The following is a 17,286-nucleotide window of genomic DNA, read 5'->3' on the forward strand; positions in this document are numbered from 1 at the left end:
TTGCCATGAATAGATAAGTTCTATCTCAATTCATATTCCATGTAACTGAAGGAGTAATAGTTGTTTATATTTGTGGTAGGAAAGCAAAAGTTAACTTTTCTTGTATTTCGCTGTCCTAGGTGAAGAGCCTCGGATTCGCTTAACACTTGCAGAGAGATTGGGGAAAAGGAAGTCTCCCACAGGTGAGTAATCAGATGAGGGGAAAAAAGGTACTACAGGTAATCTTTGATTTATCACCACAATTGAGCCCAAAATTTCTGTTGCTATGTGAGGTATTTGTTAAGTAATTTTTTTCCTCATTGTATGACTTTTCTTGCCACAGTTGTTAAGTTAGTGACATGGTTGTTAAGTGAATTTGGCTTCCCCATTGATATTGCTTGTCAGAAGATCACAAAAGGGACATGACCCAGGGACACTGCAACTGTCATAAATGTGAGTCAGTTGCTAAGCATTTGAATTTTGATCACATGACCATGGGAATGCTATACTGGTCATAAGTGTGAAAAATATGTCACTTTTTTCAGTGGTGGTGTAACTTTGGTCACTGAATGAACTGTTGTAAGTCGAGCACTACCTGTACTGAAATGTCTGTTCCCCTCACCTACATTTGTTATATATCACAACCATGTTTCTCTTTATTGATGCATAGATATACAAAGTTCAAGGAATGTATTCTCTTCATTTCTATCACTTATTGAATTACCTCTGAATAGAATTAGAAGCAGAATGGATTTTTATTGTATCTTGACTAGAAATATTCAGTTAATCTATTTATTGCATTATGAAATTATTTTTATATAAAAGTGCACTGCCATTCTAGGCACATACCCACTGAAGGCAGATTATAGTATCATCTAAGTAAATAAGGGGTATAATTTCAAGTAGAGACATGTGTATAATACATAAGTAGTAGAAAGATTTACAATTTTTAAAAAATGAAACATAAATTTATTATCTTTTCACCATAAGTCACCGAGACTGGAATTCCATTAAAGCGTAGCCTTGCTGATAGACTGGGGAAAAAAATGGACTCGCTTGAAAGTACAGAAAAAATACCCAAAAGAGGTATGGCTGTTACATCAATAAAATATATTTTATTTATTTCAGGTATAGATTATATTTAGAAACAGATAATATTCAGCTGTAGAAGTGTTGTTCTTAATATTTGTTTATTTAATGTATGTATGGTGGAGGAGCTTAGAAATAATAACTCACGTGTTATGCTTTCCTGCTTCCTTTTCTTACAGTAACCAAATAACTTCAACATCTTCATAAGGCTGCTATTTATTCTTAGAATAAATAAATCACAAGAAAGTCTCTTTGACCATTTTTCATGGATAAAATCCAATGTTTTAATTTTATGGAGAAAATATGTTTCCTTAGTCTTCCAGAAAATAATCACAATCTCTCTAAAACAACTCCAAAGTTATATATCATATTTATTGTAGTAGTAGTATGTGTACTTGAGGCTTTAATATATTAGATGGGGTAATAGGTAATGCATCATACATGTAAATGGTGCGTATAAATTGCAAGAAGCCATGTAAGTGACTGACTTTATCATTCTTGATTTCAGTTCAAGTTCCCAGGTCTCTTAAAGAAAGACTGGGATTAGCATCTGAGCAAAGCAGTATGGAAACAGGTACTAATTTTATTTTAATACAATAAACTTTTGTTTCTTTCTGTAGTGAATTTTTGCTCAACCGAATCCTCTGCATGTTTGTTCAGAAAGCATCTTTATTGGACTGAATCAGGGGTGAAATTCAAAATTTTTCCCTACGGGTTCTGTGGGCGTGGCAGGGGAAGGATATTGCAAAATCTTCATTCCCAGCCCACTCGGGCCAGCCAAAGGTGGTATTTGCCGGTTCTCCAAACTACTCAAAATTTCCGCTACCGGTTCTTCAGAACCTGTCATAACCTGCTAGATTTCATCCCTGGACTGAATGTTATGCCTTGCTAGTTGAATACTGAACTGTAACCTAAACCTTTTTAAAAATAGTCAGCCAGCATTGTATTTTAAATCCCTTTTTTAAATTTTAGAAGTTCTGTCTTTGCTGGAATGAAGAATCTTGTTCATCTATTTTTATCATCTATTTCAGATCACACTTTTTTATTTTGAGCTTCTACGTCACTATATGAAAATCTGGCAAAGATTGAAAAGAATTATTTATATTTTTGAAGTACAACCCATTTAAAGTGAAACAAAGAATAGCAATAGTTCGTTTGTTTTTTTCTCAGTAGAACCATTGGGGAATATAACCTCCTAGTAGGCAAAAAGTATGTGATCATAATGAAATTTAAAATATAGTCTCTGTATATGTTTTAATTATTTGTTTTGGTGATTCAGAGTCTGCTGCCAAGCCAACTGGTGAAATCTATGTTAAAACGCTTGAAGAAATTCGCTTGGAGAAAGCTAGCCAAAAAAAGGGAGAAATTCACCCCAAACCCAAAGTTGAAGTGGCTTGTATAACAAATCCCAATCCAGTGTCAAAACCTCCTACAGTACGGATCAAAACTTTTTCTGAAGTCTTGGCTGAGAAAAAACAAAGGCAAATGGAAGAGGAGCGAATAAAAACTGAAAAAGAGGCTGTTTCCAAACCAAACCATGAGTGTGAACCTCAGAAAGAAGGGTTTCTGGGTACAGCTGTATCTAAAAGAAGAAAATTAGAAGAATCTTCTGTCAAGAACAAGGATTTTAGGGAAGTGCACATCAAAACTTTGGAGGAAATCAAGCAAGAGAAAGCTCTCCGCATGCAGCAAGGTTTAGAGAGCACATCAAAGACACAGATACAATCTGAACGAACTATAACTGGGAGGAGAATGTTGTATGTTACAAAGCTGACAGGTATCAAACTTTCCTTGTTAAAGTATTTAATTTTCTAAAGGAGGCATTCAGAATGTATTTTTCCCAGTTTCTTTTTGAAGCCAATTATTATATAACAGGATGAATAAATGTTCTTGGCCTGGATCTTAAAATACAGCAGTACCAGAACTCTTCATGTTATATGCGAGGTGCATTAATATAATGCCAAAATAAAGATGGAGGAATCTAACTCTTACTGTTCCTCTGAACTCTCTTTGTATTTCAGAATTGAGAAGCAAAATAGGTTTAACAATTACAAATCTCAACCACTTCTATTTCATTTTGGAATTCCTTGCTTATTTTTTTAATAAGCAAATCAAGTATTTTTAGAATGATTTACATTAGTTCTTCTGGAAGTAAAGTTATAGTAAATAATGAAATACTTACATATTCAGAAATTATTATGATATTCATTTACTAATCAGAACAGACTGATGATTGGCTTTTTTAAAAAAATCATGCTTTTTATTGTTTTATCATATTAGAAAAATGATTTCTGAGAAACTCACATTTTAGAATTAGTGACTACAGAAATCATATCATTTAAATATGAAATAAAAATTTATTACCATACAGTCATGAAGTTTGTGATATCTTCAGAATTATAAATAAAATATAGATAATTCTGAAGTAGTGTGAGAGAATTATCTGTGCTTCATTTTAATCTTATTAACAGAGATTTTGATTAAGCAAACAACATTGATAGTCTACTGTGCATTATATCAACAAATTCCATAGAATATCAGGATATTTATCCATCTAGTGCAGATTAAATGAATGTATTCCTAAACATGCAAGTAAATTTACAACAATGTCTGAAGCAGAAAAAAAAAATCACATTTCAAAATAACCAGTTCAAAAGCCTGAGCTAATGTGACATGACCAAAGCGAGCAGTTCTGGACAACACAACCCCAAAATATCTAGTTGAAGCAATTCAGTAGAGAAGAATCCAAAATACCCTCAAGCCAAGTGTGAGATCAAGCAACAGGTTAAAATAATTTCTGCTAAAAAAAGTGACATATAATACTTCAGATAGTTTTTCCAATAAACATAATGAATAGTGATTCAGTGGGTTCAATTGTGATTCATTTTATATATTTATATTCAGAATCTCTTTATAAATAGCACCTAGTTAAAGCTCAAATCATCTTGTATATCATAGTATTGTATGATTATGGATAATTCTAAAGGGTTCACAAACTCTCAGCACTCCACACAAAGATGGGTAGAAAAATTCCAAAGTAATATCATTATGTTTCTTGGCTTCAAAACTTGGAAAAAAGTTAGTTGAAAAGTTAAAAGAAATTGCTTGTTCTTCCTTAGTGAGTTCTGGGCACTTTACAAGTCATATCAAGCCCTCCTGCCTCCACATCACATTTGCAGACCTTCAGAATACTCAGATGGGAGTTTGGTAGCAAAACAGTACAGTTTTAGCAGTTCAGTTTGGGAATTTTAAAACATGGAGATTAATAGTGAGAATAATAACAGTTTGCCTCCAAGAAGCCCAGGTATCCCATTCCCACCCATGAAAAGCCTCAAAAGCCAAAAAGAAGGCTGAAAACACTGGCCATACTGCTTTTAATGATATCTGACTTCCTGCAACTTTCTAGAGGGATGGGGAATCTCTGCTGCCTTTGAACATTTAAGAGCTTGTCACTGCTATACATTCTGGGTTTGGAATGTATTTATTTATTTATTTAGAAAATGTATATAGCTGCCTACTTGCTCATAGCGACTCTAGGAGGTTTACAAACAACACACAATGTAGAAAAAATAATAATAAAAAAAAACCCCAATCAATAACCCCTCACCCCGGCAACAGCACATGATTAAATAAACCATTGTTATTCCAAACAACGTTATAGAAAACGGGGCGGCAATGTAGTTCTCTTAGAATTATCTCTCTGATTTGTCAACAGCTCCTGAAAAGGAAGAAAAAACTCTGGTATTGAGGTCTTCTCCAAGAATTTCTATAGGAGACATTTCTACAAAGGTGAGAAGATAGCTTTTGTGAATGCACATTCCTTGTATCATCCTTTTATTTAGTATAGTTGGAAACTTAACATCTGGTATTTCAATTAGGAGTATTTGACATGATAAAAAATATATTATTCTCATTCTTTTGAGTTATTTAGATCCCATTGTCATGAATAATAACCAACAGTTGATGTTGCAGCATATTACAGCTGGCAGGTTATGCTACCAAATAGACCACTGATTATAAAACAAAAATACACTCAATGAAGATCAAATATTTAATATAGAATTTTGTTCCATACAATGTATTCTGTTCATCTGTTTTCGGAAACAGGATTTAAGTAGGAAATTATAATCAAGCCGATCTCCACTGCAGTTGCAATGCATTTCTTTCTGACTTCAGGCTTCCATCAAGAAGCAAAACATATGTATGGTTGTCATAGATTGTGCTTTTAAATAAATAAATAAATAAATATTTTTATTTTTTATAAATTGCATAACACCAAAAATGTTGGTTGGTTGATGCTGTCTGCCCTAGGGCTATAATGAAGATTTATATTTGATTTGGGTGGAGTGATAAGAGTGTGTCCATTTTTCAAAGGACTTACATTGATTGCTTATTGGACATTTGCTTTTTTTAAAAGTATGTCTTTTGCATTTATTCAGCCTTTGAATGATAGTGTGAGTAATTCACATTCTAAAGTCTATGTGAAGAGCTTAGAAGAAATAAGGAAGGAGAAGCAACGATTAAAGCAGCAGCAGCAAGAGGAAAAATTCCAGGAACTACAAGTGACTGCACCACTTGCTGGGGAAGAAATAGAAGGAAAAATGCCAGAAGTGACTACAAATTCTGAATCCTCAGTGACTGTGGGGAAAACACGTCCACTTTCCAAAAGATTGTTGGTGAGATCTCAGGAGGGAATATCAGAAGACCTGAAACTTTGCCCTCAGGCTGCAGAACCAAGAACGAAGGGTAAAGTTCTCTTTCCAGAATACTTCCTCGTTTTTAAATAGAAAACATTTCTGATCTGCAAGTTATACTTGAATATGTATCAAATTCTTGAGATAATGGCAAACTGCATATTTTAATTCCTTTTTTTAATATGTCTTGGACATAAGGAAAAATCAATAATAATCCTAGTTGTCAGCAATTGCTTGTCTTGGGAGACATTCTCTTGTGTTAGACCCATGGAAATAAGCACAGTATTGTTGAATGTGTTCTAGAATAATAAATCTGGAACTTTTTCTATTCGTGGATCAGTTTATTCTGATTGTTTCAAGAATAGCATTGTTTATAATTCTGTGGGAAGTAGAACCATTATATATTGGATGATATCGATCTTCCCCATAGTTCAACTTTGCTTCAGGTATATACAAGTCCATATTGGTAGGATAAGGGTTCAAGCATCTACTGTGTTTCCCCGAAAATAAGACTCTGACTTATATTTTTTTGAATCCTGAAATAAGGGCTTGGCCTTATTGCCATGCGCTCAAAAGCCTGATTGGGTTTATTATCAGGGGATATCTTATTTTGGGGGAAACTGTATATTATTAACAGACAGGAGTAAAATCTTCAGTTGTCAGAAGTCATGTAAATTTCCCATTTTCAGCATACAGAAAGCTGACTTCATTTTTTCAACAATTATTTCTTCCCATTGAGAAGCTCTACCTCTATGATGAGCCATTTCTAGTCCTATGTTCTCTGCAGAATACTGCAGTTTGTTATAATTCCTTTTTATGTGGGAAGTACTGAAGTGTGGGAAGAATGCTTAGATAGTATTTTGTCATCACTCTATAAATATAATTTTAAATATTTCCATACATTAAAATTTGGAATTGATTAAAATAGGTTTCTTCTAAGAAGTGTTTTTCCAAACATCTTGTGCAACATTAACAGAGGTTACAACTCCATTCTCACTGGATATCTTTTATATTTCAGTCAAGCCCAAGATGAATGTGAAACCATCTGGAGTAAAACCCATTTCCCCAGCAAAGCAGACACAGAAGCGAAAAATATCAGAGTGTCATCCCTCTGTTGCTGCAGTGAAGCCCCTGAGCCCTATTGCAAACACAGAAATGAAAAAGTTTGCTTCTGAAAACACAGCTCTGGTAAGAAAACAGTTTCATTGTATACATGATGTACAATGACAATAAAAGCTATTATTATTATTTACTTTATTCATTAAACATGAAACTCAGTCAACTGAACATTCAAAAATGCATCACAAATACTTATTATTATTATTATTATTATTATTATTATTATTATTATTATTGTATTGTGCTGCTAAAATTCTGATGATGAGGGCATTAGGTTGATTTATATATACTTTTCTATCTTATAGGAGTAGCAATTTTATGAGATGGGAGAGAGCACTTTTAGATCTAAACCTTTTCAGAGAGTTCTCCATTTATATTGATAGAATATGTATTATTTTGCATAAAAAAGAACAATGGAATGGAAGTCTAGGAGTAAAATAATTCTGCTGATAGTGAACCTCACAGAGTGTGTTTATTTTTATTTTTTTAATTATTTTTTTCCTAGGGAAGCACCCCAGATGTTTCAAAGGACAGTATGCCTAAAAGAGTGGATTATAACAGGTAATTATTATTTCTTTATAGCCATTTTGCACATGATTGGAATTTTCTCATAGAACAGCAGGACAAAGTGGAATGTTTACTTGGCATAAATTGGATCATATGATATTTAGGTTCTTTCCCTTCACATTTATGAGTAGGTATCTGGGTAATAGCCAAAGAAAGCAGATTGAGGAAAAATTGTGTAAGAATCTTGAATATACTCAGTCTGAAAAAATTTAGTTGCTAACTCTGAAAGTATTTGTCAAAGAAATATCTTTAATATATTACAAACATATTTTTAAAAATCAAATATAAGTAGCTAATAAGATTTTCTCCTAATGATTTCTGGTCCGTCATTGTGATAAAACAAAACAAATGTTTCTTTAAATCTGGCTATAGATTGGAAAGCATCATAAGCATCATATGGATACTTCAAATTTCTTACAGAGAAATCTAACTTACTAATAGTTTTGAAGATGCACTGCAGATAACAAAGTTTAAAAGGCAAAAGTATTCTAAACCAGTTTGTAATTAATCTTGTAGGATTCCCAAATCAACAGACCATGTATTTGTTTTTACAGTAATTTGTAGGTTATCTCTGATTTAAAACATTGGTAATATTTTGGTAGTTGTACAGTAACAAACATCCTGTACTATCCTAATTGTTTCATTTGGTATCTGTTTTTGTAGTTTAGCCCTCTGTATCTGAAGAAGAGACTTACCGTATTTTCCGGCGTATAAGACGACTTTTTAACACATGAAAATCTTCTCAAAAGTCGGGGGTCGTCTTATACGCCGGGTGTTGTTCTCCTGTAACCAGGCAGACCAGCCCGAAAGGCTCTGACAAGCCTTAAATGGCTCTGGCGATCCAAGCTCTGGCGATCCCAGCTTTGTCCGCTAATCAGGCAACTCAGCTGGGATCGCCAGAGCCATGTAAAAGGAAAAACTTTTTTCCTTTTAGATGGCTCTGGCGATCCAAGCTCTGACGATCCCAGCTGCGTTACCTGCTAATCAGGCAATGCAGCTGGGATTGCCAGAGCCATGTAAAAGGAAAAAAGTTTTCCCCCTCCAGCTTGCTTATCTTAGCTGCTAGTCGCAACGCTTGCCTTGCTTCGCTTGCCTGCAATCCATTCCATCAGCAAGCCACTCCCTGCCTGCAATCAAGCAGGCAGGGAGTTGTGGACTTCAACTCCCAGAATTCCTCAGCCAGCAAAGCAAAGCTGGCTGAGGAATTCTGGGAGTTGAAGTCTACAAGTCTTAAAGTTGCCAAGGTTGGAGACTCCTGTTCTATTGGGTAAGTTTTTTTCCCCTTTGCTTTAAAAAAAATAGTTAATTGGGGTTTTTTTTAGTTGTTCTTTTTTAGACCTAGCCATTTAAAGTTTAGGAAGTTTTAAATTTAGCTTTCATATAAAAATAAAAATAAAATAAAATAAAATAATATTTGTGCAGCTTTCTGAGATTTAGTATGTTTCTGTAATGTTTCACTCTAACTACACAAACACACAAAATCTCACAAAGCTGTATGTGGAATTTTGTGTGTGTAAAGTGTGAAAGTTGGGTTTTTGGGCTTTTTTTTATTTTTTTAATTTGATTTATATGCCGCCCTTCTCCGGAGACTCAGGGCGGCTTACAATGTGCTCAGCAATAGCCTTCATCCTTTTGTATATTTATACAAAGTCAGTTTATTGCCCCCACAACTGGGTCCTCAATTTACCTACCTTAGAAAGGATGGAAGGCTGAGTCAACCTTGAGCCTTGGCGAGATTCGAACCTGCAGTAATTGCAGGCAGCTGGTCTTAATAACCAGCTTAATAACAGGGTGCCTTAGATCACTGTACTAGCAAGACTCTTCTTGTGGCTGTGTGAGGTTCCGGCTTGTTGCAGGGGCCATTTTGGGTCTAGCACAGCTGCTTTTACATTGTGGGTGAGCCAGTTGATGTTTTTTAATTTTTATTTGGTGTGCGTTGGAAGAGGGGTAGTCTTGTATGGCGAGTATAGCCCAAACCCTATATTTTAACAGGAAAAGTTGGGGGTCGTCTTATACACCCAGTCGTCTTATACGCCAGAAAATACGGTACTAAAGAAATCTTATATTAAAGTAATTACATTAGACTTTCAAAGTGCTACAAGATGTTATGCTGTTTTTATTATATATGATATACCCATAGGAATCTAATCTTTTCTGTGTATTATATACTGCTCAACTTAAATTAATATGAACATTTAAAAGCAGTAGGCTATGTAGTGGAAAAACATCCATACAAACTGTTTACTGCCAACATTGTAGTAATATCTGATGGCACTTTTGTAGAATTATAGAGTTAGAAGATACATTAGAGATCATCTAATCCAAACCTCTTCAGTGCAGAATTTGGTAGAGTATTTCTGACAGGTACCATCTAGCCCATGGGTGTCAAACTCGTGGCGTCACGTTGCCGTCACGTGATGTTTGAGATGTTTTCCCTTCACAGAGCTGCGGTGAGTGTGGCCTGCATGTGACACATCCGGGCTGCCAGTTTGACTCATCCGGGCTGCCAGTTTGACACCCCTGATCTAGCCTCTATTTGAAGATGTCCATCAAAACAGAATTCATTATCTTATGGGATAGCATGTTATATCGGCTGACAGCTAATGTACCAGAAAATTCTTCCTAATTTTTAGCCTGAATTACCTCCTTATAGATTTAACACTTTGGCTCTGGGGCAATACAGATTAAGTCTAATCCCTTACTACATGCCGTAAAATAGAGGCCCTCTTTTTTCCTTCTAGTCTGCACATCCTGGGCTTGTTATATGGCCTAGATACTACCACAACATAATTTGTACTTTACCTACCTCTATTCTGCCTATAGTTAATTTATGTCTATGGTTCAGCCCCACACCATTTTACTTGAACTGAAAATCCTACAAAGGTTTACACATGATGTCTGTTTTCTACTTGAAGATGTATAATTGTTTTGTTTTTTTTCCCTCTCTTTGTGAAGCTCTGAACTGTACCTGGAAAACCAGGTAGCCTCCACGTTGCAAGCAGAGATAGCAAACCCAAGTTCTTCCCGTGCAGCAGTAGCAAAGACCCGCAGACTGAGCTCAACAGGAAGTGGGAAGATTCAATCTTCAGTTGAAGATGACTTTGATAAGCTGATTTGGGAAATCTCAGGAGGCAAATTGGAAGCAGAGATTGATTTAGATCCAGGAAAAGATGAGGATGAGCTCCTGCTTGAACTCTCTGAGATGATTGACAGTTGATTTGCTACACAGCTTCATTTTGAGAGAAAATAAAAGCTATATGTTTTGTTGGATTACCCTTTCTAGTAGAAGAGTTATGACAAGTCTTAAAGCACACTTGAAACTGCTTGAAGAACTTGGCTGCATTAGTTTATTTTGAATTACCCTGCTGGTCAGAGATATGTCCCAACTATTGCCCATTTAAAACATTTTCAGAATGAAACCATGAACATTTCATCTAGAGAAGATCCAAGACCTACCCATAATTCTACATAGCAACTCTTTTTCATCATTATATTTTCTACTGAATTGTCATATCTGTTTTTCAGCTGTGTGGCTCGTAATTTCTGTGTATTTCACAGCTTCCTTTTGCTTTTGGGGGTTATTTCTGCAGTTTTGAGTCACTTTTTGGGTTATGTAAATTTTAAAAAAATCTAAAAATGGCAGAACTATTTATAATGCAGAGGAAAGGAAAATAAACTTGGACCAAGCCTACTACATGTGGAACTTCTATCCTTATACTGTTGAAAATGAAGCAACGTTTATATAGAAGATGGAATAGCACATTTTATTCTCATCCCACTCATCTTGTGCCATTTTGACTGGTTTCATCTAGCATATAGAAATTCATGGCGAAAGTTACGCCTCCTTTCTAATTTATTCATTTGAGAGAGAATTAAAAGCTTGCCCTTAAAAGATGTGCAAAATTTATTCAAAGAGTTTTTTTTACTCTGAATGGCGAGTATGATGGCCTGTACTGTTGGTGCTGCATGGGTCATTTTAAGACAACCTTTGGACTGTTGCCCTCTGACATCTGAAACAGTCTGAGATATCTCTGCCAGTTGCTCACTTAACGGGATTTTTTCCATAACATTATTTTCATCCACATATCGACGTTGCATATTCTGAATTTTCTCATGGACTCAGCTATGGCCAAATGAAGATTTAGGAATATTGTGTATCCTGCAATTCTTGTATTTTGTATGATATTTTTTCCATTCTTAATACTATTGTTTTTAATTAGTTTAATTACCCCAATCCTGCCAGTTACAATTGATGGTTAATAATGCAGGATGTATTTTTTGTTTATATTCCTAGCGACGGGGGTGGGGGGATGGGGGTGGTTGCTTGATTCTAATGTAAATATATTAAGCTTTATAAGCAAGAGGGAGGGGGAGCTGTGCTTTGCCAATTCAGTTTGAAGTATTGCCTCTAGGGGGAAAAATGGCGCAAAAGGACATAAATATTTTTAAAAAGGCATCCCTGAGTGAACTGTTTGTCTTCACATTGCTCCCAAGAAGTTAGAAATAATTCTTCAGCAAACTGAAAGGCAATAGAATTTTTAGCTGATTGTAAACGGAAACTAGCAGGCGTCTGAGACGGAAACAATTGTGAAAGAATTCTCTATGTTGTTGCAGGTGTTCTAGTTTGCTTAAGCAGAATCTTCTGTTTGAGGTCAGTTTTTTTCCCTTTTCTCTCTTCTGCATAAGAGAATTCCATTGAGTTTTTACATACTCTATTTTTTTCTGTACATATTTCTATTTAAATCATTGTATCTGATATTGTTAAAACAGTTCAATAAAATAATTTGTGTTTTAAATAAAGCTAATGTAAGAAAAAAAATTGTGTTGTTCCTATATGATGGTAGAACATACCATAATTTAGTGGAACTTGTTAGAGTAGGCTTAACTAGAGTTTGGTAAATCATAGTTCAACATTGAGAATTTAGGCATTGCTATGGCATATTCTTTGAAGTGGGTCATCACCTTAAATCATATGTTTGGCTATCTTGTTTTGTGAACACAATAATTCGTTAATCAGGATAGAAGGTTTAATGTCTTAGTGGTATAAATGCTAACAATAGGGTTCTAGTGACAAAAATACCAAGGATGTCCTATGATAATTTTATTCTGCAGGTGTTAAACTTTACCACACAATAACTATCTTGATGGTATACTTTGAGCCTCCTTGTTAATCTATTGTTAACTTTAAAGTGCTTACTAAGAGAAGAAAAGTATTTTATGTGCAACTATATTTGCATAACTTTAACATAGTTAACCTAATACAAATTTTCTAGCTGTATGACTCTTTCATAAAATGTATATTTTTAGTCCCTGAGAATACAAGAGAATTTCTAGGATTAGAACTGAAAATTTGGTACAGGGAAAACATAGGAAGCAGTAGAGGCAGGGATAATTAGTAGTAAGTGCAGAATATATAGTTAGAAAAAGCTACACTCTGGTTTTGAAACTTCACCTCTTTTCTCCAAAAGCGGAAAGGAAATTACAATTTATTAGAGGGTTATCCTTCTTTCCACTTTCTTGTGGTCATTCTGTAAAGTCATCTTGCATCACTAACCTACAAAGGCCAAAACTTGTTATGCTTTTTACATGTATCAGATATTCCATATTTTTTAGAGTACTTTTCATTTACATTAATCCAAACAATTCTCACTTCATATTTTTACACTATGGTTGCTGAAGCCTGGATGAAGAAACAAAAGGCAAAGTATTTAACTGAATATGTATTTAAAATGTAATACTGTTCATGTGAAGTGGCACTTCAGCATTTGAGTAACAATGGGATTTTGTACCAATGAGTTACAACTTTCACCTATAAACCAATTGGGGAGAAAGATCTAGCAATTCCAGATAATATTCAGGCAAATGATGGGATTATTCAACTAAAAGGTGATAAATACTACATTTATTGCTGACTGAAAGTCTCTTAGGATTTTTGGCATAAAAATGAAAAAAATAAACTTGTTTGGACAGGATAAATTGTAGAAATAGAGTAATGTAACTTTAGAGAGAGAGGTTAACATGTTTTACTTAAAACTGTTGTGAATATTGAATGCCACTTTATACTTACAGTATATAGAATAGAATAGAAATCTTAATGTTACATGAGGCTGCCTTCTCAGACAGTTGAATTTTGCAGCCGGTTATAACTTTTTCAGTATGAGCTTTTGTCTTGTGAAATATTTTCTACAGTTTGCAAGCACCTGACTATGCTTCATGTCCATTATTTCATTTTCTGTTTTATGCCAAACAGTTCATGAATGTCAACCTGAGAATGGTACCAGGCTAGAAACCAGGAGACCAGAAGTCCTACCTTAGCTGCTGTATATAAGCCAACTAGGTGACTTTGGGCCAGTTAGTCTCTCAGCCCAACCCACCTCACAGGATTGTTGTGGGGAAGGAAATAGTATTAGGTATGTTCTCCGCCTTGAGTTATTTACAAAAATGATAAAGGCAGGGTATAGATAATTCTATTCCTATATACCAGAGGAGCACCTAGCCCCTAAATGATATGCTTGGAGGACAAGCATTGTAAGAGAGTCACTTAAGTCACCAGGCTCAAGGTTACTCAGCCTTCCATCCTTTCTAAGGTAGGTAAATTGAGGACCCAGTTTGTGGGGGCAATAAGCTGACTTTGTATAAATACAGGTGAAACTCGAAAAGTTCATTTATTTCAGTAATGCAACTTAAAAGGTGAAACTAATATATGAGATAGACTCATTACATGCAAAGCGAGATAATTCAAGCCTTGATTTGTCATACTTTTGATGATTATGGCTTACAGCTCATGAAAACCCCAAAATCACAATCTCAGAAAATTAGAATATTGTGAAAAGGTTCAATATTCTAGGTTCAAAGTGTCCCACTCTAATCAGCTAATTAAGCCATAACACCTCCAAAGGGTTCCTGAGCCTTTAAATGGTCTCTCAGTCTGGTTCAGTAGGAATCACAATCATGGGAAAGACTGCTGACCTGACAGTTGTGCAGAAAACCATCATTGACACCCTCCATAAGGAGGGAAAGCCTCAAAAGGTAATTGCAAAAGAAGTTGGATTTCCCAAAGTGCTGTATCAAAGCACATTAATAGAAAGTTATGTGGAAGGGAAAAGTGTGGAAGAAAAAGGTACACAAGCAGCAGGGGTGACTGCAGCTTGGAGAGGATTGTCAGGATTGTCATTCAAAAGTGTTAGTGACTTTCACAAGGAGTGGACAGAGGCTGGAGTCAGTGCATCAAGAGCCACCACACAGAGGGATCCTGGACATGGGCTTCAAATATCGTATTCTTCATCAAGCCGCTCCTGAACAACAATGTCAGAAGCATCTTACCTGGGCTAAAGAAAAAAAGAACTGGTCTGTTGCTCAGTGGTCCAAAGTCCTCTTTTCTGATGAGAGCAACTTTTGCATCTCATTTGGAAACCAAGGACCCAGAGTCTGGAGGAAGAATGGAGAGGCACACACTGCAAGATGCTTGAAGTCCAGTGTGAAGTTTCCACAGTCTGTGTTGATTTGGGGAGCCATGTCATCTGCTGGTGTTGGTCCACTGTGCTTCATTAAGTCCAGGGTCATCGCAGCAGTCTACCAGGAGATTTTGGAGCACTTCATGCTTCCTTCCGCAGACGAGCTTTATGGGGATGCTGACTTCATTTTCCAGTAGGACTTGGCACCTGTCCACACTGCCAAAAGTACCAAAACCTGGTTCAATGACCAAGGGATTACTGTGCTTGATTGGCCAGCAAACTCACCTGACCTGAATCCCATAGAGAATCTATGGGGCATTGCCAAGAGAAAGATGAGAGACATGAGACCAAACAATGCAGAAGAGCTGAAGGCCACTATTGAAGCATCCTGGTCTTCCATAACACCTCAGCAGTGCCACAGGCTGATAGCATCCATGCCATACCACATTGAGGCAGTAATTGATGCAAAAGGGGCCCAAACCAAGTATTGAGTACATATGCATGCTTATACTTTTCAGAGGTCCGATATTGTTCTATGTACAATCCTTGTTTTATTGATTTCATGTAATATTCTAATTTTCTGAGATTGTGAATTTGGGGTTTTCATGAGCTGTAAGCCATAATCATCAAAATTATGACAAATCAAGGCTTGAACTATCTCGCTTTGCATGTAATGAGTCTATCTCATATATTAGTTTCACCTTTTAAATTGCATTACTGAAATAAATGAACTTTTGCACGATATTCTAATTTTTCGAGTTTCACCTGTATACAAAAGTATGAAGGCTATTGCTTAACGCATTGTAAGCCGCCCTGAGTCTCCGGAGAAGGGCGGCATATAAATCAAATTTTTTTTAAAAAAAGAGAGATAAAACCAGAATTAAGCTGCAGTTGTATCCAAATGGCAAATCTTTTGACACAATTTTTTTTTGATACACCAGTGTTCAGTAACATTCAGTAACTATTCTTCAAAGCACACCCAGTTCTCACACAATTTTTGTAGGCTGTGGAGGCCACACAACAATGGGGGTTGCTGTCAGACCTGCTCCAATCTGATCCCTTAGGAAAGAGAGATCCTCGACTCCATTGGGTTGAAGCAAAAGGTTCTTTCATGAAAAAAATGTTGGCTGCAGTAAGGTCAAGCTAGCTCTGGATTTAGCATGCTCAAAAGATACAGAAAGGTTCCCTTCATCCCAATCCTCCTCCCCTCCACCCTCCCCGGTGACCAGTCCGTCTTCAGCCAATCGGAATTCGCAGAGATGTTTTGAGACCGCTGAGATGTTTTGAGGTAATAGGCATTCTTTCTCAGGGTGCCTGACCTTGGATTCCGGTGCAAACTGATGCAGAGCTTCTCTGGTCTTCATCACCTGTTATTCCCCCCTCCCTAGTTCCCATCAGGTACACACACAGCTTTATTGCCCATTTATCCTACACCACTCCCTCCCTTTCTAGCCTTTGGTGGCAGGAGGCCTGTGAGGTGCCAAGCCGTGCTTGGCAGACCTGACAGTGCTCTTGTGAGACCTCCAGATCCTTCCAAAATCCTGTGAGAGGACTGTGCCCTTGTGTGGCTTCCAGTCTGAAAATTGCATGAGAATGGGGCATGCTTTTGGAGGCTGCAGAGGCCATGGAAGAGCATGACCCAAAGCTTCTCCAAGGCCTTGTGCTTACCTGGGAGCAGTCTTGAGTAGGCCACGGGGTGCGGGGTAGGGGGCTGTCAACAGAAAAGAGACCACCAGCTGAAGATAAATGACACATGACAGATCCTGGGGAGTGCTGGGTTGTGGGGGAAATTGTGCTTAGGAAAAATGGAAGGCAGCCTTTTTGAGTAGCAGCTAGAGCTGAAGTTGAGGCCTAGGCCTTTACTTTAGGCCCAGCCTCAGCCCTGATGGGTAAATTTTTGACACTGTTTCATAATGCTTAATTGATAACCATTCATTTGGTGACTGAAGTTATGATGGTACTGACTGAGGTCGCTTATGTCCAATCCTCAAAATTATAGCCATTGCAGCATTGCCATGGATCTTCATTGCCAGCTTTCAACAAGCAGTCCGCAGGGAAACTGGCAAAACACAAATGGTAGATCATGTGATGTGCCTAATGAACATAAGGAATTCACTTAATGACTATAATTGTAACCGCCAGCATTGCTGTTCTAAGCTGGCATGGGCACGTTGCACTTTAAGTCACTTAGAATTGGAGGTCCTGATCCCAATTACTATTATACTACTGGATGTCCTAAAGCTACAATTCAAGCAGTAACTTTTGGAGTGCTTCTGGAAGCTGTAGCTAAGATTCAGTTTCCTCTATCATGCTTGGGCATAGATTGTGCTATTACAATTTCAAAAGGTTTATACTGGGAGAATGACACAAGCCATGGCACAAGC

The 17,286-nt window shown here is 36.5% G+C and overlaps 1 protein-coding gene across 28 annotated transcripts in view; it reads left to right on the top strand.

Moving 5' to 3' along the window:
- Nucleotides 1–12,267, top strand: part of ZC3H11A (zinc finger CCCH-type containing 11A) — a 29,638-nt gene extending 17,371 nt beyond the window's left edge. For all 28 annotated transcript variants that reach the window (XM_087889500.1, XM_087889502.1, XM_060687265.2 and 25 more), the window contains 9 exons: nt 120–182; nt 970–1,065; nt 1,577–1,642; nt 2,348–2,845; nt 4,784–4,857; nt 5,508–5,814; nt 6,781–6,950; nt 7,387–7,442; nt 10,404–12,267. In XM_087889500.1, coding sequence (XP_087745626.1) covers nt 120–182; nt 970–1,065; nt 1,577–1,642; nt 2,348–2,845; nt 4,784–4,857; nt 5,508–5,814; nt 6,781–6,950; nt 7,387–7,442; nt 10,404–10,665 — 1,592 coding nt within the window. In that variant the 3' untranslated portion in view covers nt 10,666–12,267. The remainder of the gene's footprint in view (nt 1–119; nt 183–969; nt 1,066–1,576; nt 1,643–2,347; nt 2,846–4,783; nt 4,858–5,507; nt 5,815–6,780; nt 6,951–7,386; nt 7,443–10,403) is intronic.
- The last annotated feature ends 5,019 nt before the right edge of the window (nt 12,268–17,286 follow it).

The sequence above is a fragment of the Pantherophis guttatus genome, chromosome 3 (assembly GCF_059756535.1).
Source record: "Pantherophis guttatus breed Tessera chromosome 3, ASM5975653v1, whole genome shotgun sequence".
Lineage (NCBI taxonomy): Eukaryota > Metazoa > Chordata > Lepidosauria > Squamata > Colubridae > Pantherophis > Pantherophis guttatus.